Source organism: Ambystoma mexicanum, chromosome 1p, assembly GCF_040938575.1.
Source record: "Ambystoma mexicanum isolate Mex_15411 chromosome 1p, UKY_AmexF1_1, whole genome shotgun sequence".
NCBI classification, from domain to species: domain Eukaryota; kingdom Metazoa; phylum Chordata; class Amphibia; order Caudata; family Ambystomatidae; genus Ambystoma; species Ambystoma mexicanum.
In genome coordinates this window covers 682,950,533-682,978,008 of record NC_090921.1, presented here as the reverse complement: position 1 = coordinate 682,978,008, position 27,476 = coordinate 682,950,533, and the positions used below count along the sequence as shown (strand labels likewise).

The window sequence follows — 27,476 nt, the reverse complement described above, 5'->3', positions numbered from 1 at the left end:
TACACATCTGACTGCCCTTTCCCTTCCCCACTGGGATAAAAGGCAGAGCACAAGAGCACACTCTGAGCAAGTCTGAACGCCTGAGGAAACAGCTATTCCAGGACGGCAGTTAAAATGGAGAAGAAAGGCAGCAAGACCTGAAAGGATGTCCAGGAGGGAGTCGCCCATGCCCTTTTCAACACAGACCCGCGAAAACTCAGACAGAAGAAACAAGACTGGGAATCGCAGATGGCGAATGGTGTGATGGATGTCAGTGGTACATGGAACACTCCAGCACTGATAGCCAGGGCGGGGAGATGCAGTTTCCATTGTGGTACCGCCCTTGACACCAGCGGGAAAAAACGCCAATGAGTTCAACACAGCCAGTGAATCGGAAGAGCCTGATAGTGGGCAAAACTGTGTTAGGCTCAAAGTTGCAGTGGCAACAGTTAGAAGATCAAGAAACAGAGATCTTTTGTGAACGAACTTGGTACCAGAGATAGTGGTCCACGCCATGTGGGCGCTTATTCGAAAGACTCTACCTAGTAACCTCCCCTGAATGTGGAAAGTATTGAACTGAAAGATAGTGAAACTACAAGTAGCAAGAGGCCATAGAGATGGCGGGCATGAGGTATCAAGGTGGTCATATAAAGGTCAAGCCAAAAACCTTGTAAAATCGAAAATCCTTGACGCGTCGTAGAAATTGTGAACTGTGGAAAGTGTGAAACTGAATGAGGGAATTGTGAAAATGGCGTTTGCACCAGGCTGAGGGGGAACGCCGTATGAACTGTGAAATTGTGAAGCAAGCTCTTGCCATAGAATAACAGTGACCCAGCAAGGCATTATCACACTTCAAAAGCCTATGTTTAAATTGGCAAGTACTGTGAGAGGCTAATGCTGACAAAAAGGATTGGAGCTGGGCTGAAGGGGATCCCAGGGTGAAGACTAATCACCCGGCATGAAGGTTATCAGGAGAAACTGTTTTGTTTTTCTGGCATATCAGGCCCTCTAAATCAAGAGATTTTGCACGAGAAGAGACTTGAATGCAGAAGGCCCTGATATAGAGAAAAGGAACTGTAATCTTGTGCCTGAGAAACCCAGGAGTGTGCTGTGCTCAAGAGTCCTGCCTTGGCCCATGCTAAAAACATGGGGAAGGGAGACCCCGGCCATAACATCCCGACTTATTTGATGAACACTTTTTTCTTTTCTTGTGAAACATTACCCCCACACTATTTTTTGTAGCATAGCAGTAAGGATTGGCAATAGGTCTTTCTTTGTAGAGGCCCTTTTAATTTGACTAGACTCTACAAGAAATGTATTAGTATTATTTGATGGTCATAGCTTGCTCCCACCTTAGATTTAGGTTTAGATTAGGTGTTTATCTCACCAATTTTACAGTTTAATAAACACCTTTGAACTGTGATCACTTGAGTCTGTCTTTCTTTGATACCATGCTTTCCTTACATGGTCCATAAGCACTGCGGTTCTGACCTTTATGCCTGGCATCTGCTTGCACGCCTTATTATCTCCAACCTTTACTGGACCATCATTCTGGAAACATAAAGAAGTGCCCTCAGGTGGTATAATGGGCATGGCCCTGTTTCGTTTTCTGCCCATGTGAGCAGTTTCACACTTGCATCCGATTCCTTGAGGCAATCATCCATTTTCCTTATGCACTACACTACTTCCACTGGAACTGTGAAGAGCGCATGTGCTGGTTTGCTCCCAACCAATTCTTCCTTAAACCCATCTGCTGTTTACACATGTCCATTCACTAGCCTCTGTGGTCTTTCCCAGCATCCTGGCATTCCTCCAATCTCCCTTGGGGCACTGTAACCCCCTTTGTGTCACTACCTTTGTTTCTCCTTTGTGTGAACCTTCAGTGGTGGACTCTATGGTTTTGTCTGTACTCCAGTAATCATCAATCAATCCTTTGAGCCTTGATGAAACTATCTTCATACGGGAATGTCTTGAACATCCACCTTAGTGTGGCTCATCTCCCTTGGAATCGCCCTCTTGTCGTGCAGAGTGCTAAATGCATGAGGCATTGTGCTCTGGCCTTTGGAATTTCAGTTGCTACGAATGACCAGGATGCACTCTTGGTGTAGGGGATGAGAGAACATCTGTAACTGTGCTCTCCTGTGGTTTCTTTCCCTACCTTGGCCTTGTGTTTATACCTCATGTTGTTTGAAATATGGGCCGTACCAGTTAGATAGGAATTTACCTGGCTGAAGTCTGTCTGCACTGCGTCTAAGGCTCTTTACTTCCTTAGCAGTGCTTATCGACTGCACATATATGGCTTACATGACAGCGTGGACAGGGTTTACGTTAGTAGGGGTCAAGGCTTGTGCATGTGAAGATATAATCCTGTGTAATACAAGGAGGGTAAAGAGGTAGAGACAGCAGAAGGCACAGAACGCTATCACATTTTTAATTGATTCCCACTTTTTTTAATTCACAAATGTTCTCTTGCGTTGCTCCAAAGGTCTGTAAAACTCACCTAAAAAGCCTCGAAAATGCATAATTATGATGTTAGAGTGTGTTAGGTTAAGGTCTGCGTCTATAGTATTGTGTGAGTGCTGCATAAAACAATAGTTCCCAGATCTTGCACCTCGAAAGTGATCACAATCCCCTTGTTTTATCTTTCTACCTGGGAAACTGCTGCATGTCCTGAAGGGTGAAGGCAGGCGAAGGATCCCATGGCAGGTTTTGGTTGAAAGCAAATGCATCAACAAGATATATACATCGTTGGCTCTGCTCCTTGCGTCTGATAGCTGGGACTGAATCATCCCCTAGTGTCTTTTGGCAGCCCCTAGCAAATGTGCTAAATCCGATCATGACTAAACCAGGTGCTACGGGGATGACAAGCACCTTGACTATAAATGGGTGGTTTGACTGGGAGTGTCATCAAAAGAAATCTGAGTTTCTGTCAATTGTGAAAATGACCGAGAGTAGGAATGTCTCCCAAATAAGACTGATTAGACGAGAATACAAAACCTTGTTGGAGGGCAAGAGAGATGTTCCGTAAGAAAAAATGAAATGGGAGGAGCTCCAGCTAGTGACTAGGATGAAAAACTCAACTGCCTTTTGGAAGATAGTGTCTGTGTATAACAAGCGGTAGTCCTGTGCCGCTTTGCTAGGTATCCTCAAAGAAAGTTGGTTCTCGAATTTCAACTCACCTTATCGGGACTCCGGAGCACAATTATTGGCCTATTCTGAACCAATGGGATGGGAGCCTCTGTTATCACATTATGTATTGGATATCTCCTTGGAGGAAGTGGAGGAAGCAAACGGCTCACAGAAGAGGGGGAAAGCGCCCGGACCAGACTTAATCCCGGGGGAACTCTTTAGTACTGAAGTGAGAATATGGGGCCCTGTTCTACAACATCTGTTTTCAAATATCACGAGTCCCCATCTTATAACCGAGTCTTGACGAGGTGCAACTATAGTCCCTGTTTTAAAAAAAAAGAGCATAAAGGTGAACCTCAAAACTATAGGCCCATATCTTTAATCGATGTAGCTTCTAAGATTTATGGGAACATTTTATTAAGGAAACTGGAGGCTTGGTTCCATGAAAGTAACGTTCTCTCAGATTTGCAGGCAGGTTTTAGACCGGGCATTGGCCTGGTGGACTACATATTTAGGCTATCTCTACTTAGGTATGAAAATGTGAGACTTAGGAACCAAAACCTTTATCTGGTATTTATTGATTGGCGTACAGACTTTGACCCAATCCCTAGAACTAAATTATGACTGCACTTGGTTCAAATGGGGGTCCCTGTTAACCTGCTGGCAGCCATATGTAGCCTGCATGTAGGAAATTACACTCGTGTACACATTCCAGCGGGCAAAGGCCTATCCAAACCCTTCCCAGTCTTTAGGGGTGTTAAGCAGGGGTGCGTTGTCACACCCATGCTTTTCACTTTATATATAAACAAAATTGTTGAAGAGATTTCCCAATGTGGCATGGATGCCCCTATGTTAGGAGTGAGGAAAACTCACATCCTGTTATACGCCGACGATATAGTCCTGATTAGTAAGACCAGAGGAGGTATTCAGAAGGCGTTAAACTTGTTTGCCTTAATATCAGCAAGGTTGGGTCTTGTAATTAATTCGAACAAAACCAAGGCTATGCTTTGCACTAAAAGATGTGGGAAATTCCCCGCCACAATCTGCCTGGGGCCTGTTGAGATTGAGACAGTGGCATTTTATGACTATCTGGGAGTTTGTCTTGATGAAAGCGGATCTTGGGGAAAACAGATAGAAAAATCCTTACTTAACCATTCAAGGCAAGGGGCAGCAGTGCAAGGTTTCCTGAATCATTATGAGGTTAATGCAGTGTCTCAGTGTCTCAGGCCCTGGAGGTTCTAAGGACTTGTGCAAACTCGTCTGCTGACCATGGTGCTGAAATCTGGGGCCACTCTGACCTCGGCAGGATGGAACAGAGGGAAATGGCACTGTTGAAAGGGCTCCTTGCCCTCCCAAGGAGTGCACCATTTCTTCATTTAAGATTAGAGCTGAGAGTGGATGGCCTTGCTTTCGACGCTAAGCTTTGACCATTAATGTATTGCCATAAATTGTTCACCTCACCCGCCCTTCGAACCTATAAGAAAGCACTCTTTGATGTAATTGTGCATGAAGGCGCTAGCTAGAGCTGTCCGATGGGCTAGTTATTCTCAAACCTCACCAGAAAACTCAGCCTCCCCCCATGATCACACTTGAAACCCACGACCATATGGTAGCGAAAGACCACATCAAGCAGAGATACAGGGACTGGTACTACAAGATTAAACTCTCAGAGATCGGCTTGGCAGGAGCAAAAGTGGATTACATCAAGCAGAAGCACTCCTTCGGCCGAGAATAATATCTATCTTGTACTGATGACAAGGATGCACATACCTTGTTTTTAAAAGCACAGTTGGGGATACTTCCATTGGCAGTGGTTGTAAGCTTCTGGGACAAAGGTGATCTATCCTTGTGTAAAATTTGCAGACAGGGAGAAGAATATCTTGAGCACTTCTTGTTTGTTCCCCCGATATAAGAATATCTGCCATAAGTGGCTTGTCCCTCCTTATAAAAGTACAATTTAAGGGGAACAAAAGTCGTTGGAATTTGTCTTATGTAATCAAAACCATGTTGAACTTAAAACTGATTTGGTCTTTTTAAAAAATGCCTAGAGTCTGAGAATGAAATGTATTTCATAAATGTAAATGTTATCCCATTTAAACCACCATTTTTTAAGTGTCTTACAGTTTAACCCTGTATTCTAAATGTTGTCTTATCTGATTCTTTGATATTCCTGCTTTTATGGCTATACTGCCAAAATAAAGATTGTACTACTACAGACTGTGCAGATTCTCAAACTGAGTAAATCAATGATGGATTGGTCTCTGTGGGTCAACTGTGCATAGGTCTGGGTTACATAAAGCAGAAAGGCATGGAAAAACAATGGATGAATCATCTGCTCAGTTTCCGATTGTATCGCAAATATAATAAAGTACTCTTGAAAGGACATATGGCGATTGGGGACCATGTATTTTGGACAGTTTGTACTTTCCTGATGAATACCTAATTGAAAGAAAAGATGGAGTGCTTAATCAAGGTGTGCGTATTGTCCTTCCCTAACTCTTTGGTCTGGGACCGTGTTGGCTGTGGTTGCAGTGCTTCTTCTTTGTATTGTTCTTCTTCTTGCATCAAATTGTCTTTGTTCTGGCAGGAAGAGGTCTCTCCTCACCGGAGCTTAACATCTCCAATGTTGTTCCAAACCTTCTTGCCACTTAATTGTACTGCACGGTCCGTGGCCTGTTCAACGGTGTATGCACCTCAAACCTGGGTTTATACCAGGGCCTTACAAAACACCTCAGCAGGACAGTGTCCCTGGGGTAAAGTAATGGCAGCATTGAGCCCTTCGTTTGTTTCTGAGGTGTTATCTTCCTCAGAGGTTCTTTGAGCACTCCCGCCATGCCTGCAGTTGGCGAGAAATAAGAGGCACTAGCCATCAAAGAAACAATAAACTCATGCATTTAATTTCCAAATGCGTCAGAGGTGGCATGGGCATCTGTCCATGCCCTGCTGGTAGGAGCCAGTGGGAGTCTCATGCATCGCTCAATTATCACTTCATGGGACGTTAAGTGGTGGTCAGATCCGGGCTGATTGCGCAATGCTAACAGGTCTATGGGCAAACAATGGAGACATCCCTTTTTTAGGGTGGCTTTTATTTTTGCAATCTTCTCTTTAAGCTGGACGTTGAGCCACACACAGACTCCGTTCACTTGTGGGTGATAGGCATAGGAGAATGTGTGCTGTAGCCCCAGTAGTTGTGATGTGCTCAAATGTTTCCTTCACAAAATGAGGAATGTTGCTGCTCTTAGAGCATTGGGGTGTGAGCAGGCACCGGCTTCCATCCATCGGGAAAATGGACACAGAACCACTATCATGTTTCGGTAGCCCTGGTTCATCTGGGTCATGTTGACATAGTCTGAGGATCAACTGCGGCTTTGTTGCCCCAGAACACTAGGTCCTCCCCCCTCCCACCTCATGTGGGCCTGGCATGTCACAACAGCTATGACTGCTGGGAGTTGGAGCATGTCCGGTGTACTGTCAACATGTCGGAAGCCCCTTCTCTGCCATCATGCTAGTCCAGAGTGTACTGTAGACGTCACGTAGGATGAATCAGAATACACTGTGATTTCCTGATCCCTGCATGCTTCTAATGCCATTGCGAGAGCCACTAATTCTGCCGCTTGTGCTGAAAAATGTGAAGGCAATCTCGCACTTAGCGTTACTTCGGCTGTCCCGTTCAGCTTTATTCTTACCACTGCCGTCCCCGCATTTCTCTCCCCATTGCCTGTTCTATCATTGAGCAACCCTCAATATAAAGTACTTCTCCCCCTCATCTGGCTTCTCCCCTACTTTGGGAATGTCATCATACTATTCCATGTACATAGTACAGTTGTGCACATAGTCCCCTTCTTCCACTGGTTCAGCTTGAAATGTTGCTGGGTTTACAATTCTGCACCTCACCACCTTTATTGCTGGATTTAAGATAATTACCTTGTATCCAGAAACTCTCTGTGTGGTCAGCATACTCTTGCGTCTTTCAAGGATTGCCAAGAGGACATGCTCCACATAAAGCATGGTGCTGCACCCAATCATAATACTTGCTGACTTTTCTGCCACAAATGTGGCAGTAGCCAGAGCTTGTTCACGTGGATAATGGCCTCTCATTACCGGGTCTAAATGTCCACTATGATAGGCCAGTGGCTTGTGCCCTAGGGTAGTCTTCTGTGTGAGTACCACAGTCATCACCACTTCATTGGAGTGCAAGAACAAATAGAATTCATCATGGTAGTCTGGGATCCCTAACACTAAAGCTGTGCTTATTGTTTTCTTCAGCTCCTCAAATACTTCAGTCATCTTGTGTGTCCATAGCAATTTACCGTCCCCTCTCTGTGCCTCCCTGAGTCCAGTTAGGAAGGGTCTTGTATATGTGCTATAATTAAACACCCAGGCTCTGCAATAATTGCAGAGGCCCAAGAACTGCTGCATTTTTCTGTCTTTGGCATAGGTGTTCTGTAGATCGCCTCAGCCATTTCTGCAGTCACTTTTTGACCTTCCTGTGATATTAACTGCCCAATATATTGCACTTCCTTATGACAATATTATAATTGTGCCTAGTCCACCTTGTAGCCCTTCTCTGCCAATACTGTCAACAAATATACTGTGTCATTTCGACACTGCTCCTCTGATTTGCTACAAATTTAGATATCTACATATTGTGTAATGTGCTCCCCATCTGTATGTTGCCAAGATCCAGCTGGAGGACCCTATTAAAAATGGAAGGTGACTCGGAGAACCCCGGTGGGAGTTTTGTTTCCACTTCTGGTTTCTGTATAGAAACAAGATCAAGTCCTGTGTTTGTTCATGGAGCGGTATAGAAAAGAAAGCATTCTTCAAGTCTGTTACCATGAATTGGATAGCTTCCGTCGGGATGCTACACAGAATTGTCGCTGGATTAGGAAGTAACGGAAATTCAGCTTCAACAATTTGGTCCAAAGGACGCAAATCCTGAATGAAACGCCATGACCCTTCAGTCACCTTTATTACTGGGTACACCACAGTGTTAGACTGTGATTCTGAAGGTACCAGAATGCCTTGCTTCAATAGCGTGGCGATCATCTCATAACTATCTTAGTCTGCTTCCTTCGATAGAGGATACTGTCTCGCCCTTGGTAAAATAGCCCCTAGCCTTATCTTTACTGCCCCTATCCCTTTTTAGAAAACCCACATCATAGGACTACTGGTCCATAAAACACTGGGTACCCACCCCAAGTCTTCCACGAGAAATGGTGGTGGTGCTTTTCATAACAAAGCCATTCTCTGCGGCACTTCCCTATAATGCATCATCACCCAATGTGTAATGCTTATGTCGAACACTATCCCGTGATCCGATCTATCATTTTGGAACTAACAGTTCCTCATCTGTGACGTCATTCAACCTGTATCCCTCTTCCTCTGTAATCACTGTCCTCCATGATCGTCCTGTGTCATCCGTCCCATGTAACACGATCCTCTCGCCCTTCACCATAACTGCCTCGTTCTCTTGGAATCACCTTTTTTTCCTGATCATCTAGGGGAATCTCTGATCTGAATAAGAACTCATTAGGTATGCCTAGCAATGTGCCCTGTACCCCTGGAAGCCACTCTATCAACACTTCCACTGCATACTGAAACAATTCTAGGTCTGCTGGCACTCCCCCCTCCCCCACCCCTGTACTATCTGACCTTAATATGGCTGGATGAGCTCCCTGCATTCATGTAATGAATTCCTGGTGTCGAGCACACTTTCCCTTCGTCTGTGAATTAAATGTTAATTTGGCTCATCATGTCTCTACCCATTATGTTCACAGGTGTCTGTCGGTAATATAACAGTGGCATTGTAAGGTCGTGTTCTCCTACAGAAATGGAACTTCATCAGTAAAAGGAACTAAGTCCATTGCCCCAGAGGATCCCTGCGCATTGATGGCAATTCCTGACAATTCCCTAATACAGGACCAAGTCGCCCCTGTATCCATGAAAAAAGACAAATTCTTGTCACCCCTATATGTGGTTCCTCAGCCAAATTGGTTGGAATGGATAGGATTGAACATATCAGGTCAGTCTGTGGCCTGTCCTATTGGGGGTATAAGGGCATTCCCATCCCTGTGAATGGATTGCCCCCACAACAGTCACTCCCCCCAGCTTTCACACAGGAGTCTGCATGTATTGTGGTCATAATGTTCTGCTGTGCTGGTGCCTGCTGTGCTGGTTGTGATGGCTGCATGTGTCCCTGCATCTCTGATGCATGAGTCATGGGCTAATATGGCTGCATGTGCATGTCCTGTGTGTACGTCTTTCATGGCGTCTATGCCTGTGCTTGCATGTGATGCTGGGCATAATAGTCAGTCTGGTATGTGGGTTGGTGTTGCATTCCCCCATTCTGGTGCATCCTACCCCTATCACTACACACTCCAGATATGTGACCCTTTTGCCCACACACCCAACTTTGTATGGGACCCCCCATCCTGTTGGTCTTTGCTGCGACCCATGAAACCCCTCTGTGCCCTGTTGCATTAGATACACAAACCCTCTTCCCTGAGGTGCCCCTCCCCGTGATTCATGTCACCTAGCCCTGCAAATCCTCCCCCTGTTATTTGCGGTCTGTTTTGCACATGCTGAGTAACTAATTCCTCCCCACTCGTTAGCATTGCCCCATCCATTGTATACTTTGATAATTTCTTCTGCACTAACTTCGCTTCCTCCCATTTTTTGTCCTCATGCTTCTTTCTTTGATTCTCTTTCATTAGCCTACAATAGTGTTCTATGGTTAGCTGAATTTCTAACCACAGCATAGCCTCCATCCGCACCAGTTTCTTCAGCTGCGTTTGCACCTGCTCAGGCAGCCCTTGGCATAATATGTGGTTAAACAGCCCTACTGTTTTGTCCCACGGCTCTCGTCTCAAGATGCCATAGCTCTTGGATCTCTTAAATATATTGTAGTGGGTCTTCCTCCTCACAAATTTTGCATGCACTAATCGCACTTATATCCGAAGTGTCTGGGTGTTGCACCCTTTGAGCTTTCCATAAGGCCACTCGGCAGTTATTGAACGGTGCGCCATCGTGTGCCGTGCTTTGTGCTGAAACTCCAGGATAAACCTGCTCTTCTCCATACATCGTCTGCTACCTACCCAAGAATGACTGAGAGTAAACTCTTCATGTCACTCACTGCTAATGTCATCCCTGCTGTCAGTCTTTCAAGCTCATGAATCCATTTCCCAGCCCCAGCAGTCAACAAAGGTAGCTTGCATCTTAAATTGTCCTTATCCAGTTGTTGCCACGGAATATACTAAGGCTGCCCACCACCCTTCTTCAATAATGGGAACTGGCAGTCTCGTCCCTCCATTCTGTCTCCCCATGTCTTTAGTGGTGGTGAATGCCCTTGCCATCTCAGTCCATTTCCATCCTAGCAGGGCCCTGGGCCTTTGCACATACGAAGCAATATCATCCGAACTGTGTGATCCATCCCTGAGATGTGCCAGTCGCCCTTAGATTACCTCCTCTCCTCTTTCCATGTCTTCTTTGCCTCCCCAAACTGAGTCTCTATCAGGGCTTGTTCCCTGGAGTGGTGATAAGGCCTTCCCACTTTGTCATCACTCTCACGTTGATCCTCATCTGACCCCATGGTCCAATACAACTGTCACTGTCCCCTTCTCTTTTGTCGTAGAAGCCAAGCCTCCCTAACATTGGGTGTTCCTGCTGCTTTCCCTTGGCTCAATCTGTAATCCTGCGTCCCCACCCCCTCAATGAGGGTGTAGTAGCACTCCTATCTGCCCGTGGGGCGGCTGAGCTGTTTCTCCTACTCCTGTAAAGCTCCCCTAATCTTCTCTGTATTCCTTTGCCATCATCTAAATGTGCCAAATCCGTCTTAATCTGCACCGCCTTCAAAGAGCATCTCTCTCTGCTCTCATCTCCATTCCACTTGTGTCCCTGTTCCTCTTTTTCCCTGCTCTGGCGCTCTTTAATGAGCCGCTTAACTTCTAACATGCTTTCCTCCTTTATTCGCAATTCTCTCCCACTCTTCTTCTGCTTTCCTCCTTGCTATGTAGTGCTCCGTCTTCTCTTCTTCTTCTCTGTCGTGCGTCTGCTCACTATCTCTTTTTGCAACCTCTTTCCTTTTTCTTCCATTTACTTTCTATGTACTTCTTCCATTATCTCTGCCCATTCTTTAGCTTCCTCCTACGTGTCTTTACTACTCAGTAGTTCCTTCCCCACATGCCATGTCTCACTTGTGGCTTTCCTGTCCAATTTGAGCAAGATCTGTCTGCCTACCCATTCATTTGGAACCATCTATTCTTGGCCCTTGCTAAGCCCTGTCTTCCCCAAGTCATTCTCTTAGCTTCCCTTGCAGCTCGCTGTGCTCCTTACATTCGCTGCTAGTATCCTGCACTCTTTTACTCACTTGCTTGGCTCCACTAAGTGTATCTTCGCCACTATATGCTGGAGGTACGAAAGTGGAATTGGTGTATCCCACCACTGGTTTTAACTCCTTTACGGGGTAAAATCCTTTACTTTCTGCTGCTACATCTATGTCCTTGGTTTGAGGAGGAGGAGGAGGAGGAGGAGGGGGAGCTAAGAGCAGTTCACCTTCCATGTCTAGTTGAATCAGCATCTAATGCCACTGGATTGAGTCCCATTCCTCATCCTGGAAAGGTTTCCATAACTCTAATATGACCAGTTGTTTATTTAGTTTGTTCCCCTTGTGACTGCATGTAAATAAATGGTCATTTGTTGCTGCATACATTTGGAAAAGCTCCAATCTTTGGACTATGGCTTTGTCAACTTGCCCACTGTATTGCAAGTCCATTCCACTCTATACTTGCGTATTTTGTCTTGATACCGTGGGAGGGACTTGCATATGTTTTAAAGAGGTGTATCCCTCATTCTGTCAGCTTATGTAACACTTGTCAATACTTACTTGACCTCAAATCTGGACTTCGATACCTCAAATTTACCTTACAATTTTGCAATTCACAAACTCAATAATGTCTCTCAAATACCATTTCTCCAAGTCATAAAAGTGCAACAAATCTTTTCCTTGGCCTCTTCGGCTCTGAACCATCAACACGTGTGTGTTCCGTGCAGCGCCCCACTGCGGCCCTTCGCCCTGATGGCTCAAATCACAACTCCACTCATCTGCTTCGCAAGCTCTGCTCCAATGGCACAACACTGGTCCTTAAACTCAATTAACTGAAATCCACCACTTCGGGTACACCTCGTCCTATTAAACAACCTTGCAGGTGACGTCACCAATACCTTAGAGGAACAACCTCGAACCTGACCACCTAAAGAATAGGTAGTCCTTACACAAAACAAAAAACTACAAAATACACTATCAAGCGGTAAATTTCCTTCCCCCTACATTTGCCAAATAGCTAAGTCTATGCTTGCAATCTGTGGTTCACTGAAGCCCCTTGAACACAGGCTCTCCCGCAACCTGCCACTCTGTCATCCAGTCAGCTAGGCGTCTCATGGGAAGCGGGCATGAATTCACTCCAAATGCGGTTCCTGTTAACCGCTTCTCTTTTTCCCTACGCATGGATTTAGGTGTTGGTTTCCACGGGTCACTGTGCAGCCCCATAGGCATAGGGCGAGATGAGGCAGTTTACTACTGAAATATATTAGCGATCATCCTCTGCTACCACTTGTAGAGGAGCGGCAGGGGCTCTATAGCACTCGCCCCAATTACCAGCAGTAATGAACTCTTGGCCCATGAAAAACGTATCAGTTCAGGAACGGAAGACTCAGCCATGAGGCTGTCTCTACTATATAACAAAATGACAGGGATCACACTAGAAAAACATGAATTCTCCAGAGCTCTCGTGTTCTGAGCATGTCACCCGGCTTTAACCAGGCGTGATGTCACAAAACCAAGTTCCATCCCTGAAACCTATCGGAATTCAGATTGGTCAGTTTAGGCAAACTATATACACATTCAGTAAGTGTTTGTTCTCCTACTGGGTAGCCATATCTGGTGGCTCCTCCAGGGACCACCTCTACATTTGACAAAATACAAAGTTGCAGGACCGTAGAGAGACGATTGGCTCCTGAAGCAAATTATACCTTCACATGAAAGCTGACTCTGGATTGGACATAGTGTGTCCTCGCAGCCCTGGGACCCTGGATGGTTACCAGGCTGAGTGTACCTTTTTAAGGCAATGATAATGAACACGGAGGGACTGTGTATTCCCTAATATTGATCACCTAAGCCTGTGAGAGTGCATTCAGTTGTTAGTTAATTAGCAACACTTGTATCTTTCCACCTCTGGTGCGATGGAAACAGCTTCTCCCACATCTACCTTCATTGAACGGGCATTGTTTAGCTCAGCTAGGTCACTCTCCTGCCTGTAATTATGAGGATGTTAGCCTAAATTTCTTGCAGGTGGCTTATCGTCTTGGTAACCAGGAACTTTCAATCTCCACTCTTCCTTGGCTGGGGTGCATCGTTTCTGCTTGCCTCTGGCTGCAGCGATTGCATCAGCCCTTCCATGTACTCGAAGTCTGTCTCACCTTCCTCATTCACTTCAGTGAGCCTAGAGCTTCCATATATGTCCTTATTTTGTCCTTGTGGCTTTCCATGTTAGTGGCAATTAAGCATGTGCAAGCTAGGTATATGTATAATTTGGCGTCTTGTAGTTCAGCAATTAGTAAAGAATATGAATATATATATATATATATATAGAGAGAGATATATGTATGTGTGTCAGTCCTCTACCTGCGCGAGTCATAAGCATGATTTTCGTGTCCATATGCAACAAACTAATGCATGTTCGTGTAACTTCATGAATGGATGGCTATGTACTTCAAGTCTAAGTGCTGCTACGTAGTGATGATGTCATTGATTTCTAGGTTTGCAGTCAGTCGACTTGTTCGAATGATGCGTCTCCACCTCCTCCAGATCATTGATTAGGTATGGTCTGAATGGCTGGCTGAGAGTAATGTTTCTCACATCTGTGAAACATGGATGATGGCGATGAAGAGCCTAAACTTGAGGTGCATCTGTCGTGTGTCTGTCTTCGGGCCGAGAGTCGTGAGGGGGTCATGAGGGCCATACATGGACCTCCATCTTCATGTTATTTCACAATGCTAATACCAATAAGTCCTTGCTTCTCACGGTTCATGACAACCGTGGGAAACCTGTAGAGCCGGCAAACATGATGCGCTTATAGAACATTTTAGCCAGAGTTTCTTTGGCTCTAATTTCTAACACAAAGGCTCCCTCCTTTTTTCTTCAATTTAGAAACCTAGTATGCCATTACATTTCTGTCACATAACTGTTTTTCAAAGATATGCTCTGAAAGGGATTATGTAAGGGAGGCTCAATGTGAGAAAGATGTTTTTCGTGATTTTTTTCAGTATTCAAGAACTCTGTTTTGCTATTGTCATAGTTTTGATTACTTTGCTCGAAGATTACTCATTTTTCTGTACAAAAAGTATTAATGTAGCGTGGGTCTCCTTTGGAAGAGCGGTTTGGAGTGAAACTTTACAATTATATTTATGAAATTGAAAAAATGTAATTAAAATTATTACATTGATCAAAGAACAATTGGATTATTTCTTGCGTTTATTGGAGAGGTTACATGCAAAACAAAATCTAAATTACTTGAATCAATGTATGGCATTGGATGATGTTCTGGAAGGGGTAATAAGACACCTGGGGCACAAAGTGGCCAGTTCCAGTGCAGCATTGGTGGAAGTCCCAGAGAGACACAGACCTGCTTGGGACACAGCGCCGCCCATTGGCCGATACAAGAATAGCATTGTTTAGCATTCTCGGGAAGGAGGAAACTGATAAAAGTTCAACGATGGCACCCACTGGCCCATCGGAGAAAAGGCTTTGGCCGAGGAGAGCAGACCGACTTGCACATCAGTGACATGCTCTATCCTTGGCTAGAGTGGCATCGCCTCAAGTCATCCAGCTATCAAACACCTGGTGCAAAACTGATGCTCAGTGGCCATTCAGATTAAGAATTGCGCAATGGCAAATGATGAGTGCGCACAAACAGCAAGCGCACACACTTGGACAGGGATATAATGAAACTAAATAGTAACTTTTACCATTAAAAAAAGCACTAAAAAACAAATAACACAATCATAAAAGAAATCCACATCCTAAATGACCTCTAAGGTAACCCCTCTGCTCCCCCTGCTAGCAGTGCTGTGTGAACATTTACAGATGTTACAGATGTTAATGTCACTGCGCTGGGCCCAGCTACTTCAAGCCCCACTTGTTAAACGATCCTGGCTACGCCTCTGCCGTTTTTATACATCTCGTCCGCGGGTACGATTAGATCCAGCACGCGGAAAGATGGCATCCTGCAGGCTGGTTGTTCTTCTTTTTCAATACCTGTGATTGGGAAATGAGGGCTGGTTCAAGATATTACATAGCCTTGCCAGTGGGGGTAGATCTGCTGCTCGGGGCGTCCCCTGCTGGTGGTACTCTAGGGTGATGCCCAGTACTGCCTGGCCATAGATCCAGCCCTGTGTTGGCGGTGATCTCTGCCATCCTGTTATTACTTCAAGGATGCTCGCATGGGGAAGATAATATTTTCCATGCTATTTGTTCTGTTCCTGTTTATATCAAGACAATGATGGTCACAATACCGGGTTGTTTTCTAGATCTATGCCTGTCCCATGAAGAGGGTGATATCTGTTATACTGGTCATTATTTTGTGTCTGCACCTGTCTGTATGAGATCATACACACTATGCTGGTCTTTCTTTCAGTTGTATAGGTGCTTTGTTTTTTTTTCAGTTCCTTTATCAGTTTGTATGAAGACGATTTTCCTCCTCAATGCCAGTCTTTCTTTCATTTCTACTCCTACCTGGCTGCATACATTCAGCACACACTCCCTGGTTCCCCATTAGAAGTAACATTTTTGGAATTTTGGTTGCATTGGCTTCTCGGCCTGTGTGCAGCAAGAACAGTGAAGCTGCGTTAACAGTGCCCCACAGAACATCGCTTTTGCTTTGGTCGTATGGGAGTGGCTCTCTCATGAAGGAATGACGGGATGGTGCGTGAGACTGAAGTGCATTGGTCCTGCTTTATGTGCCTGTGTCACCAAGGCAATTTCACAAAACCTTTTAGAAATAGATGAAAGAAGGGCCCTGTGCTATATGTTTGGGTTAATTTATGTTCATACGCTTTTATACTGCACCTATCACCACTGTAGTGGTTTTATAGCACTGTGGTTTTTCCAGATAATTCTATTGTGAGGATCAGTCATGGTTACCTCGCCGTTCCCTTGGTTGGGCCCCTTGGGTCTAGAAAGTTCTGTATTTTCTCCCAGTATTGGGTCATGGAATTAACCTGTAGCTGGTATTACAGTCCCAGCGCCTCTGTTGTACTTCGACCAGGGGCAACAATACCCACCATCCTACAACCTATATCTTGCCTTGATAAAGACCCCTCCAGGTCGAAACACGTGTCGGCTGACCACCACAAGACTGTGTATACATTAAAATAAAAATGTCACTGTAAAATACTGCAACTAGCGTGGGAATACATGGGTTTCTCAAAAAACTGGAGCTGCGAGGTAACCAGGACGGTTTCTCTAAACCTTTCCAGGGGTGTGGGTTCACCCCTACTGACCTGTGACCTTACACAGAAATCCAGGACTACAAACTAATAAACAGAGCTTAGCACAGGAGAGTTCCAAATCTAGAACCCAACTTCTCTCTAAGCAGAGTTCTATTGCCCGCCGCCGGTGTAAACTAGACTGTGGTCCGCGAGAAGAAATGGTGATGGGAAAGAAGGCGTGGGAGCAGGATGGAAACAAGCGGCTTGTAAGGCACCCTGGGGTTCACTGGGAGGGTGTAATTTTGTGATGGGAGGAATGTGTGTGTAATAAGTGGTAGTGTGGATCCAACAAATGATGATCCGGAAAGTGGGGAATGAAACCCGCCTGTGACACGCAGGCGTTTTCCGCGAGGCCGGTTTCCAGTAGATTGATGGTGTGAGTACAAGGCTTGGGCAGGGCCTATTTGAGTGGTGGACGCGAGATGTGCCCGGCGTGGCCTGGAAGTGTGGAGGCTTCTTTGCCAGATGATCCTATTTTTAAAGTCTCTCCAGATAATCTGGAGATGCCAAGCCAGCTGATGGAAGCACCGGCACCAAGAGTTGGTTGTGAACATGTAAAAGCGGGTAACACAAAGGGAAAGGAAGAGGGGAATATCTCGCTCCCCCGCCATACCTGGTTCGCCAGAGGGTGGGATAGTGTCCCTTGAAGGGTTATTTGAGAACATGCAGTGCAGTCATTGGGAGTGGACTTTCAAAGCTTATAGATCAGCGTGGTGGGCGCGAGAAAACACTTTAATCACGCAATCTGCCTTTATGCCGCAACCTGAGGCGATGGAGTAATGTTTGACCCATTTAATTAAGCTGCCAGGGCTGCAAAGAAGTCTTTCTTACAGTGTCAGAATACATAGTATGCAGGACAGGTCTAGCGACAGGTCTAGCTGCTACTGGCATTAGAGGGTATCAAAGCAGCTACATGTAGGCACCTATCACGCCCACATGGCACCCATCACATCGGTCCCACAGTGCCAAGTTCTACTGCATCTGACGTTTTTCCTTGAACTTCACTCCCCACGGTCATGGCTCAGAGTGAACATACCATGCATATATAATTGATGGCATAAAGTATGTTTCTGTTTTTCCAGTTCGTTTATAAAACACTGAGATATCTGTGGAGTAGATTTCAGCAATATTTAAGGAATGCAGAAGGCATCTTAAGGTGCAGGTGGGAAGTGGAGGCGAGAGTTGCCTGGCCCTTTATGGACAGTCAAGGTTGTTCATGGTGGGATGACCTAACAGCACACTGTCCTGCCTTGAAGTCTCTGCTGTGGCGCTGCTTGTGGCCCTTGTTCTGACCTGTCCTCTTTCCACTTCCAGGGATCATGTGTATGCGTTCGATCTGCGGAGAGTGAAGGAAACCATGTCGCCGGACTTGGTAAGAATTAAACCATTCTCAAATGTGACGGTAGTGGTCTAAAGCCAATGATAACGCATATCGAATCCTAAATGACCCGGGAATTTTCCACCGGTGTCATGGCGGTTCTTTTCAGTGTGCTGGACGCGTGCGCGCCGTCCATCTGTGAGGTACCCCGTGTTGGGGTGAAGGTAGCTTGCATTACACGGTTACACCTGCCTGTGCTGTACATGTTTCACGGCTGCTCTGTGGTTTACCTGCTTTGTGTGACTGGGTGGTGAGGAGAAGGGATGGGGGGGGGGGTGGGAGAGAGAAATAGGTGGAGCTTGAACAGCTGTCTGTTCTGTCCTTCTACTCTCTCTGTGACGGACGTTTCAGCTGCCGCTTTGAGTGAGTCAACGTTGCCATTCTTTTCCCCACCTGCTACTGCTATGTATATGAGCAACGCTTGCAATGGTGCGGTCTGTGCTGCACATGCTCTTTGCATGTGAGGGGAGCTTGGACTACTCCTCCCTGTGCTACCTGTTCTTGGGGCGCTCGTAGCGATTCCTTCTGTGTGTGCGTGGAGCGTGCAATGCTTCTGCCCTTGCTGTTGGGGGGGAGGGGAGAGTTGGTGTGGGGGGGTGGTGTGTGTGGGTGGGTGTGTGTGAGAAGCACTTGCCACTTTGCTGTCTGGGCTGCACACGTTCGGTCAGTGTGGACACATTTTCACTGCGTCCTGTGTGGTGGCCTGATTCCTGGGAATCTTGTACTGTGCCTGTTTTTTTGACTGTTGGGGGGATACTCACGTTTCTTATGCCTGTGTCGTCACTCGTCTGTGCATGAGGGACACTTCCAATGCTATTATATTTGCTGTGCGTGACCTGCCGATGTAATGGGGTAGTGTGCTCGTTTGTCTCCTATGCCGTGAGGAAAGCGTGCACTGCTTCAGCTGTGTGGGGGCCGTTTGTGAGCGGGAAGCTTGCACTACTGCTGCCGCTGCTGTGCATGTTCGGCCTATGTGGCGGAATACTCGACTGCTGCCTGTGTGATGCCTGCTCTTTGTGCAAGGGATCCTTGTGCTGCTGGTGTCTGTGCTGTACATATTCTGCTTGTGTGATGCCTGCTCTTTGTGCAGGGATGCTTGCTCAGCTGCTGACTGTGCTGTATATATTCTGCCTGTGTGATGCCTGCTCTTTGTTCTTGGGATGCTTGTGCTGCTGTTGTATTTGTCTGCCTGTGTGAGGGCAGCCCGCAGTGCAGCTGTCTGTTCTCTGCCTGTTCTGACGTTAAAAGGAAGGGGGAATCCCATGGTAGCCACTGGAAAGATGACCGGTGTTCAGGTAAACAAAACGGTCAGTAAACCATCTTGAAAGGCTCTAGCAGTATTGGCCTGATGCAGGTCTGCTTCTTCAAGCTTTTATGGCGAAACACGGCCATCTTCAAGGCGTTTTTACCGAACTGAAGAAGAGGTTTCCTTTATAAGTAAACCATGTACACAGTGCGGATATAATGTATTTGACAGGTTGTTGCAACCAAGTAAGACAGCGACTGGTCACTTTGATAATTGCAGGACAGATGGCAGTTGCTAATTTGTAATCGCCTTTGTAAAAAGCTATTAAGAGCCATTGCATCTGTGACAAGGTGAGCGAGGTGCAAATTGACCTATTGCGCAGAGGCGTGCCTGTCTAATGACATGATAGTGTGCTTTGCTGTCTACAGGCCGCAGGAAGGGAGAAAATAACAGCCTGTGTTCTTCAAGGCCATTTCTAATGCACTTAGTGAACAAAAGAGGCCGAGGGGTTCACTGTGGAGTTTTTCTGTATGTCCAGGTTTGACTGATGGGCTGAATGATGGTTGGAGAGGAGGAGGAGGAGGAGGAGGAGGAGGAGGAGGAGAAGGAGGATGCCATGTTGCTTTGAGTTGTAAAACACAAAACGCCTGTTTCTGCTAAGTCCTGAGCTCAGTGCTCTGTTGTTTTGAGCTCCGAAGTCTTCCTTCCTCCGAACAGTCCTCGGAACAGAATCAACCACAAAAACAACAGGGCTTCAAGCTGGTGGTTAACATGTTGCTGGTCTAGGGTATTGGACCTGGAGTTGACAATCCTGCATGGACATTTTAAAAGCCTGCAAGGAAAGCCGGTCTTGTGAGTTTAGGTAGCACACTCGGCTGAGCCAGAAGTGGTATGGCTCATAGCCAAGAGTACCGGCTTCTCTCTCCCAGGAAATGCCATGCCCACTTTTGGTCAACACGGTTACTTGTGCCCAGCCTACTTTCGACACATTATAACATTCCGTTTGATGGCACTTTGTACATGACTTTCCTATAGGAAGCAACCTGCTTCCATTTTTCGTGAGGTGCCTGAAGGGGGACCTGTGTTCTGAAAACTTGATAAAGAAATATGTTACCATAATAAAAGTATCAGCCTTACAAGATTTCTTACAACATTCTTGCATTTTAAAAACAAATGGAGCACATTTTCATAGGAAAACGTGCACTACTCCTGATGTACCTGTTGTGCTTCTGCTTATTCTCCACACACTATGCGCTCCATAGTCTGACACATTCCGTCTCCCATTCCATCCCAGTCAAACCATTTCTCTACCATCTCCCATTTTACCCACCCTTTCCTTTTTTCCCAAAGTCTTCCATTGCCTGCCCAACCTCCTATCCTCCCCACCCCCCACCCCCCATCTCCCATTTACTCCATGAGCTCCTGGTTTTTCCTCAATCTCCCAACCTCAGACCAGTCTACCAGTTTTCACTTTTTAGCCACCACCTCCCAGTATTTCCCTGTTTAAACGTTTTCTTTTCATGGAATTCTTCTCCCAAAGTCCAAGTTAGTCCCCAGGGGTCCGACTTTCTCATCTGGTTCCCTCTTTCTCACCAGCCTCTGGCTTTCTCACCTCGTTCCCAATTTCTTCCCAGCCTCTGGCTTCCTCGTCTGGTTCCCAGTTTCTCCCCGGCTTTCTCACCTGGTTCCCAATGTCTTCCCAGCCTCTGTCTTCCTCGTCTCGTTCCCAGTTTCTCCTTGGCTTTCTCGTCTGGTTCCCAATTTCTCCCCAGCCTCAGGCATTCTCATCTGGTTCCCAGTTTCTCCCCAGTCTGCGGCTTTCTCGTCTGGTTCCCACATTCTCCCCAGCCTCAGGCTTTCTGGTTCCCAGTTTCTTCCCAGCCTTCTCATCTGGATCCCAGTTTCTCCCTAGTCGGGCTTTCTCATCTGGTGCCCACTTTCTCCCCAGCATCTGGCTTTCTCACCTGGTGCGCACTTTCTCCCCAGCCTCTGGCTTTCTCATCTGGTGCCCACTTTCTCCCCAGCCTCTGGCTTTCTCATCAGGTGCCCACTTTCTCCCCAGCCTCTGGCTTTCTCGTCTGGTTGCCACATTCTGCTCGGCCTCTGGCTTTCTCGTCTGGTTCCCACATTCTCCCCAGCCTCTGGCTTTCTGGTTCCCAGTTTCTCCCAGCCTCTGGCTTCCTGGCAGGTACACAGTTTCTCCCCCGATAACAGGGTAGCCATTTCTTATCACACACTAACTGTCTTTTCCACCTTTTGCAGTACCTCACCTGGAAGAGCCAGGACATGGGGAACTGTGCTGTGCGCGGAAAGCTGCAGGTAAGGCCCTGTCTGATCCCGTTTGTGACCTGTTCTCTTTTCACAACACCCAATTGCTTTCTGCTGACCAGAACGTCTAACCCAGACAACCCCATTTCCCCATGCTAACCATGCTCTCTTTCCAGGATGAGTGCTACAACTACATCAAAGTGCTGGTTCCTAAGAGTGACCGCTCTCTGCTGGCCTGCGGGACCAACTCCTTCAACCCAATGTGCCGCAGTTACAAGGTACTGAATGGGGTGCTTATATAGGTCTGCAAGAGCACACGTTAAACGGGCGAGGCGTTTACATGGCCCTCACCAGCAGGCAGTCCTTGTCTTCATGGAAGTGAGGAGGCTGAATGTACATTCTGGTTCTTATTTGTGGGGAAATTGGCACAATGCGGGGTGTGGGATTGGCACATCTCATGTAAGGTAAAGAGGCGGAATGGCATGGCATGGCTGTCCTGCAGTGAAATAGGCGGACTGGATTGTGTCCTTACCAGCAAAAATCTGGCAGACATGGTCATTCGGGCGTTGGCTTCTTATTTAACCTCTGGGTTCTTATCTGAAACACATAGACACTGTGGGTTGTCCTGGGTCCTTTTCTTTCTGTAAATAAATGGGAAAACTTTGTGAACCCAGAGTCCTTGCTTCTAGAGAATTTGGAAGAGTGGACCGGCCAGTTGTCCATATCTCCAAAGTACAGGCGGATTGTATAGGACGGAGGCAGTGCTTGGTTAACGCACTGGGGCTTTAGCACTTATAAATGCATTTTACATTGCAATGCCCTTGGAAACACCACATTCTTAATTTCTAACATATTCGCACCCGGGGAAGAGCACTCAGACAATCGGGTGGCTGGAACAGCAGGCGAGAATACACAATCACCACCCACTGTTCCAGCCACCTGAGACCCTTCCATGGGTGGCGCTTTTTTTTTCCAACACGGGGAGGCAACAGGGAGCGTTTTCAATTGGTTTAATTTGAATCTTAGGAACTTACGACCAAGATTCTTATCTGGGAAGCTGTGCAGGTAACCACATATAGCGTTGAGCCCGGAGCAGGTTTACCTCTCCAAAGAGGTTTGTGGAATTCATCAACTGAGTTGTTATGCAATCTATGCACTGTTTACAAAGACCTTGTTCTATCTGTGTGGTTGGTAGATGATGCTTAATCTTATGGACTTCGATGGAAAAGTGGATGCTTAATCTTATGGACTTCTATGGAAAAGTGTTTGCTTCAGTAATCAAGCAATCGAATGAGGATATTTTTCGATTGCAAGTTGTATATTTGTGCATCAGGGTAGCTCTGCTTCCTGTTTTTATTTCTAGTTCTATGTGGTTGGCAGAGTCGCCATAAGGTATACTTGCGACAATGATTGTGTGCTATTTCAGGTTAGTCTACATTTCTGCAAGGATGGGGAGGTCTGTGTTGTATTTCTGGACTGCATCAGCCAGCTCTGTGTACTGCCCTGCGTCTTGGATGATCTGCAGTTGTGTAGGATGCTTTGCAGAGTAAACGTTTCTGTGGTCATAGAATGTGTTTTGGTTTAGATGAGGTTACATAATCAATGAATCTTTGCTGCTGAGGTCTGTGATCATTTTATGCAAGCCATTTGAGGAGTGGTGGGTAAGGTTCTATGGTTTTACAATTTTGTCTGTGTGTTTTTAAAAATCCACGTTTCCCTTTGTGGGAGGCCTCTCCTTTCAAAAGCTAGACCAGTCCCCACTTTCCCCTTCTTTTGACCACTGCCCCCAGAACCTATGGACCTTTAGTTGGGAGAGGATTTCAAAATAACATAATTAATTCATTTGGGTAAAGTGGGAGTTCCTGCTCATTTTTCATGATTTCTTTTTCCCACGAGTGGGGCTGAGCAACGCCATGTGGCAGCAAATTCAGTTTAAACAAAAATCTAAATGTTGTTTTTGTGGTTGCTTGGAGGAGCAGTTTACTTTAGGCAACAATGGCCTAGAAGCCTCTGGGGCTATTGAAACACTTCTGCGGTTTCCTTTTTGTATTAAAGGATTCCTGTGTTCTGTTTTGAGGGAGTAAGTATTTTCCTCTAACATCAAGTTAGTGAGGGCAGGTATGAGATCTCGTTGTGTGGAGGGGAGTGCTTGATTGGCAGAGCGTAGGGCTGCTTTACAGTTACGTTTATGATTCGTTTTTAGCTTTGTCTTTGGCGTGCTGGAAATCACAGGTAAGGTTTAGACCTACAAGACTGAGTTTATTTTATTGCTCGGTTAGGATCTTGCTGTCCTTTCCTTGCAGGAGTTTGTGTGAGGGTGTCTTCAGTAAGTTCTTTCAGTTGCTTTTGGCAGGTTGCAGCTCGGCGGTGGTGTATCTGTGAAGTTGCTGTGCCTGGGGAATATGACTGGTGCAGATGATGGTAGGATCGGGGGTGTTTTGTGTTTCCAGCCTTTGTTATACAATGTTTTTATGTAGTGCAGAGCGATGTTCCTTGCAATTGGGTGGACTAATGGAACCAAGTATCTTGTTTCTGCAAAGGGTTGTGTACTTGACCGGAGTTTCTTGCTTCTGAGTGAACCCATGCAGCCAGTTTTGTTTGCCTTTGGGTTGACTTGTAGAGCCAAGTTGCTTGCTGTTGATGGGGCTTGATGTGCCGAGTTTAATCCTTTGGGTTGTGGATAACCCACTGGTTTGGTAAGATGGTTTTGGGTGGTAGCACAAATCACTTCAATTGCCTATGTTCTGGATCCACCGATTGTTCATATGTTTTACATGTGTTCTTGTGACGGGCTTAAGATCATGATCCCGCTTGTGGCAGAGGGTGTTTTGTGGTAAAAGCTGACATTTCTGCTTCTGGTGTTGATTGTTCTGAGGTTGAAGACATCACATTAATGTTGCCATCTGATGGTTGAGAAGTCTTGTACGGTGCAGTATTTGGTGCTTTTAATGCTTTGGGCCTGCCTCTTCTCTTAGTCTTCACTTTAAAGTATGTGGAATTGTATTAATTTATAAAGTTGTTCATGTCTTTTCTTCATTTGCAAAGATTGTGATGCGCATTCTGCTTTGCCATTGTAGTTTCTTGGGTGAGTATGGGGGCTGGAAAACCAGCCAATAGCTTTTTATTAGAATTCTGACCAATTGGTCATTTTGTGGCATTTCCTGTTGCCTGTTGGATTCTGAGCTGCTTGGATGTATAGTTATGTTCTGGTAGAGCCTTGGGTAGTGTACCTAGATTGGAGTTTGCCTGATGTTGTAAAGGTGGGAAGGGTTTTTTAATATTGTTTGCATGGGAGCAGCATTCACGAGGACTTTGAAGACTTCTTTTTCTGCACTGAGTACCTATTTAAGAAACAACAATGTTCTTGTGGAGGATATTCCTGGTGGGATCAGGGCCCAAGGTTAATAATCCCTATGGTCATCCGTGGGTTTTTAGGTAAACATACTGAAGTCAGAAATTAGGTCAGAGTTTGGGATAAGGATACTCATTGTCTGGGTATGTGCGTAGAGTGTTTAATGTGGTGCGGGGGGTGAGAAAGCTTATTAACTATCCCACCAGGCATTGACATTTCCAGTCTCTCTCAGATTGCCGTGCTTTGCTTGGATCATCTTAAGGCCATTGTTGAAGGGGCTGATAGTTGGTGTAGGGTGGTCATGTCTGTTATCACCGGGAGAGAGATTGTGTCTATAGGGGATTTTAGAGTCTGGATATCTCGAGGACGTTGCAAAAAGTATTGAGCCATTTAATGCCCCAGAAATTCAAGATTGGCATACCTCTCTGTGTGTTTTCTTTAGGTGGATGAGATGGGGTTTTCACTGGGTTTTTGGGACGTTGGATATGCAAAGGCACTTTATTTGACCACTTCTGTACCCATGATCGGGCCTGGGGATTTGTTGAGACATAACGGATGAGAAGCTCAAGGGTGGGTAAGGATCTAAGGCAACTAGGAGAGTCATACAAGCACAACCTAGTGTGGTGTGATGGGTGTCCTAAAGAATGCATGACGTCATAAAATAAAGTTGAAATATGTATTGAAGAAAGATAATTTGTCAAGATTGGTTCAATGTTCTTGGCTTTCCACTCCCCTTATTTCTTTGGTCTTGTACCATCTTTTTATGGGTTCCTTCCATCTACCAAATAGTAATTGCTCAAAATCCCCAGTCTCTGTCTATGGGCACTTGGCGTTTGGACTCTTTCAGAATCTAGTGTCTGCTTTCCCTTTTTCCCCACTGGCCTTTTTTTTTTTTTTTTTTTTTTTTTTTATTCTGCAGAGTCCAGCATATCAGAAGTCTGCCTTTGGTTTGTGCTTTTCACAGGTTGCCTATGTACCCCAGAATGTATTTATTTATTTTAGTTTGTAGGGAGGGCGCTACATGCCCTAAGGCAACAGAGGGCAGCAAGTAAGATGAAAGCAGGGCATCGGAGGGGGAACTTGTGAAGATTATAGGTTAATCCACCCTATTAAAAAGCAGGGGTTTTACGCATTTCTTAAAAGTGACTATTGAAGGTACAGAACTAACAGCAGGGGGGATGGCATTCCATTCCCTCGGTGCATGGTAGTCGAAGATTGTTTCACCGAACCTTTTTAAACGAAAATGCAGGAGTTAGCTGCATAATGTTTGATTGCAGATTCATTCCTAGTAGAGGTTTTGAGAGATTACCTTTGGGATAAATGAGGAGGCGCGCGGTTATTCCGGCAGTGCTTTGCATGCTTTCTCCCTCTCATTCAGAGCCACCAGGTCCAACCTTCTTCTTTATGGTGTTTGATGCCCTTGGAATCGTCTCATCACCGATTGTTTCCCTCCTCTTTCTCTTCTGCTCTCTCACTATACCTCTGTCTTCCATACCTCTGCCTTCGCCCGAGGTATAGTGTGTACAAGTTCCTTCTCTTCCTTTGTTGACTCAACGAGATTTGCCTCTGTGCCCCAGAATGCAGAGTTTTACTGCTGTAGTCTCTCTCGCTGGGCTCTATCTCACCACAAGTACAATGCATCCAAGTTCCTGTTTCTTCCTCTGCCTGCGCTTAGGAATTTTCCCTCTGCATCCAAGAACGAGCTGTTTTACTCTCATGATCTCTCACACTGGACCCTCTCTCACAAGAAGAAATGGTCCATTGCACCCAAGTTTGATTTTCTTTTTGTCGCAACACTTATGGATTTGTCTCTGCATCCCAGAATGCAATGACTTGTTCCAATGGTCTTTCACTGGACTCTTTCTGTTCCCAAGTGTACAGTGTCTCAGTGTTTTCGGTCGCAGGCTTTCAGGGATTAGCTGGAGCGGTTTCTCTCCAGACATATACCCTCATGTGCTCTCTTCCAGTTACGTTGTTCCTTGTCTCTCTTGGGGCTCCTTCTCAATTGGTTCTCCCTGGGTGGATAACTCATCGCTCACCTGGTTGGTTGGTTCTTTCTGAGTTGCAGGCCCTTCCTTGAAACCGTTTTCACTCCTCAGGGTCTGGTAGTGACGTTCTGTCACATCTACTTCCTGTATCTTAGATTTGCAAGCTCTGTCTCGTACCTTTGCTCCTGGGGATTAGAGCCGAAGTCGTGCCTCTCATATCGACATCTCCCACTCTGGCTCGTGTTTATGGGCTCTCTCTGGATTTCTTCTCAGGTCAATCACATTGTTGGGTCTCGCCGGGCTAGTCCTTGTCCATCAGACAGTCTGAGTTGCCCATGATCCCTTGAACTTATTCTAGGGTTCGATGCCAATGGACACTTCACAAACTCTTTCTTCCTCTAATGTACGACTCCGCCACAGGCGTCCTCAACCTCCGGTGTCATCTGTGATTCAGGATAGGCCTTTGGCCAGCTGGCTTCTTGACACCCCTCTCGTGGTGTATGCAATGTCAGGCACCTGGCTTCACCCCACTCCTCCCCCCAACTAATTCAGTGCCGACATTGGGTTGATTTCTCTTCATCTTGTTTTCTT

At 45.9% G+C, this 27,476-nt stretch overlaps 1 protein-coding gene across 7 annotated transcripts in view; it reads left to right on the top strand.

Moving 5' to 3' along the window:
• SEMA6C (semaphorin 6C) overlaps positions 1 to 27,476 on the top strand; it is a 471,162-nt gene that overhangs the window by 356,784 nt on the left and 86,902 nt on the right. For all 7 annotated transcript variants that reach the window (XM_069649822.1, XM_069649813.1, XM_069649807.1 and 4 more), the window contains 3 exons: positions 17,968 to 18,025; positions 21,540 to 21,596; positions 21,722 to 21,823. In XM_069649822.1, coding sequence (XP_069505923.1) covers positions 17,968 to 18,025; positions 21,540 to 21,596; positions 21,722 to 21,823 — 217 coding nt within the window. The remainder of the gene's footprint in view (positions 1 to 17,967; positions 18,026 to 21,539; positions 21,597 to 21,721; positions 21,824 to 27,476) is intronic.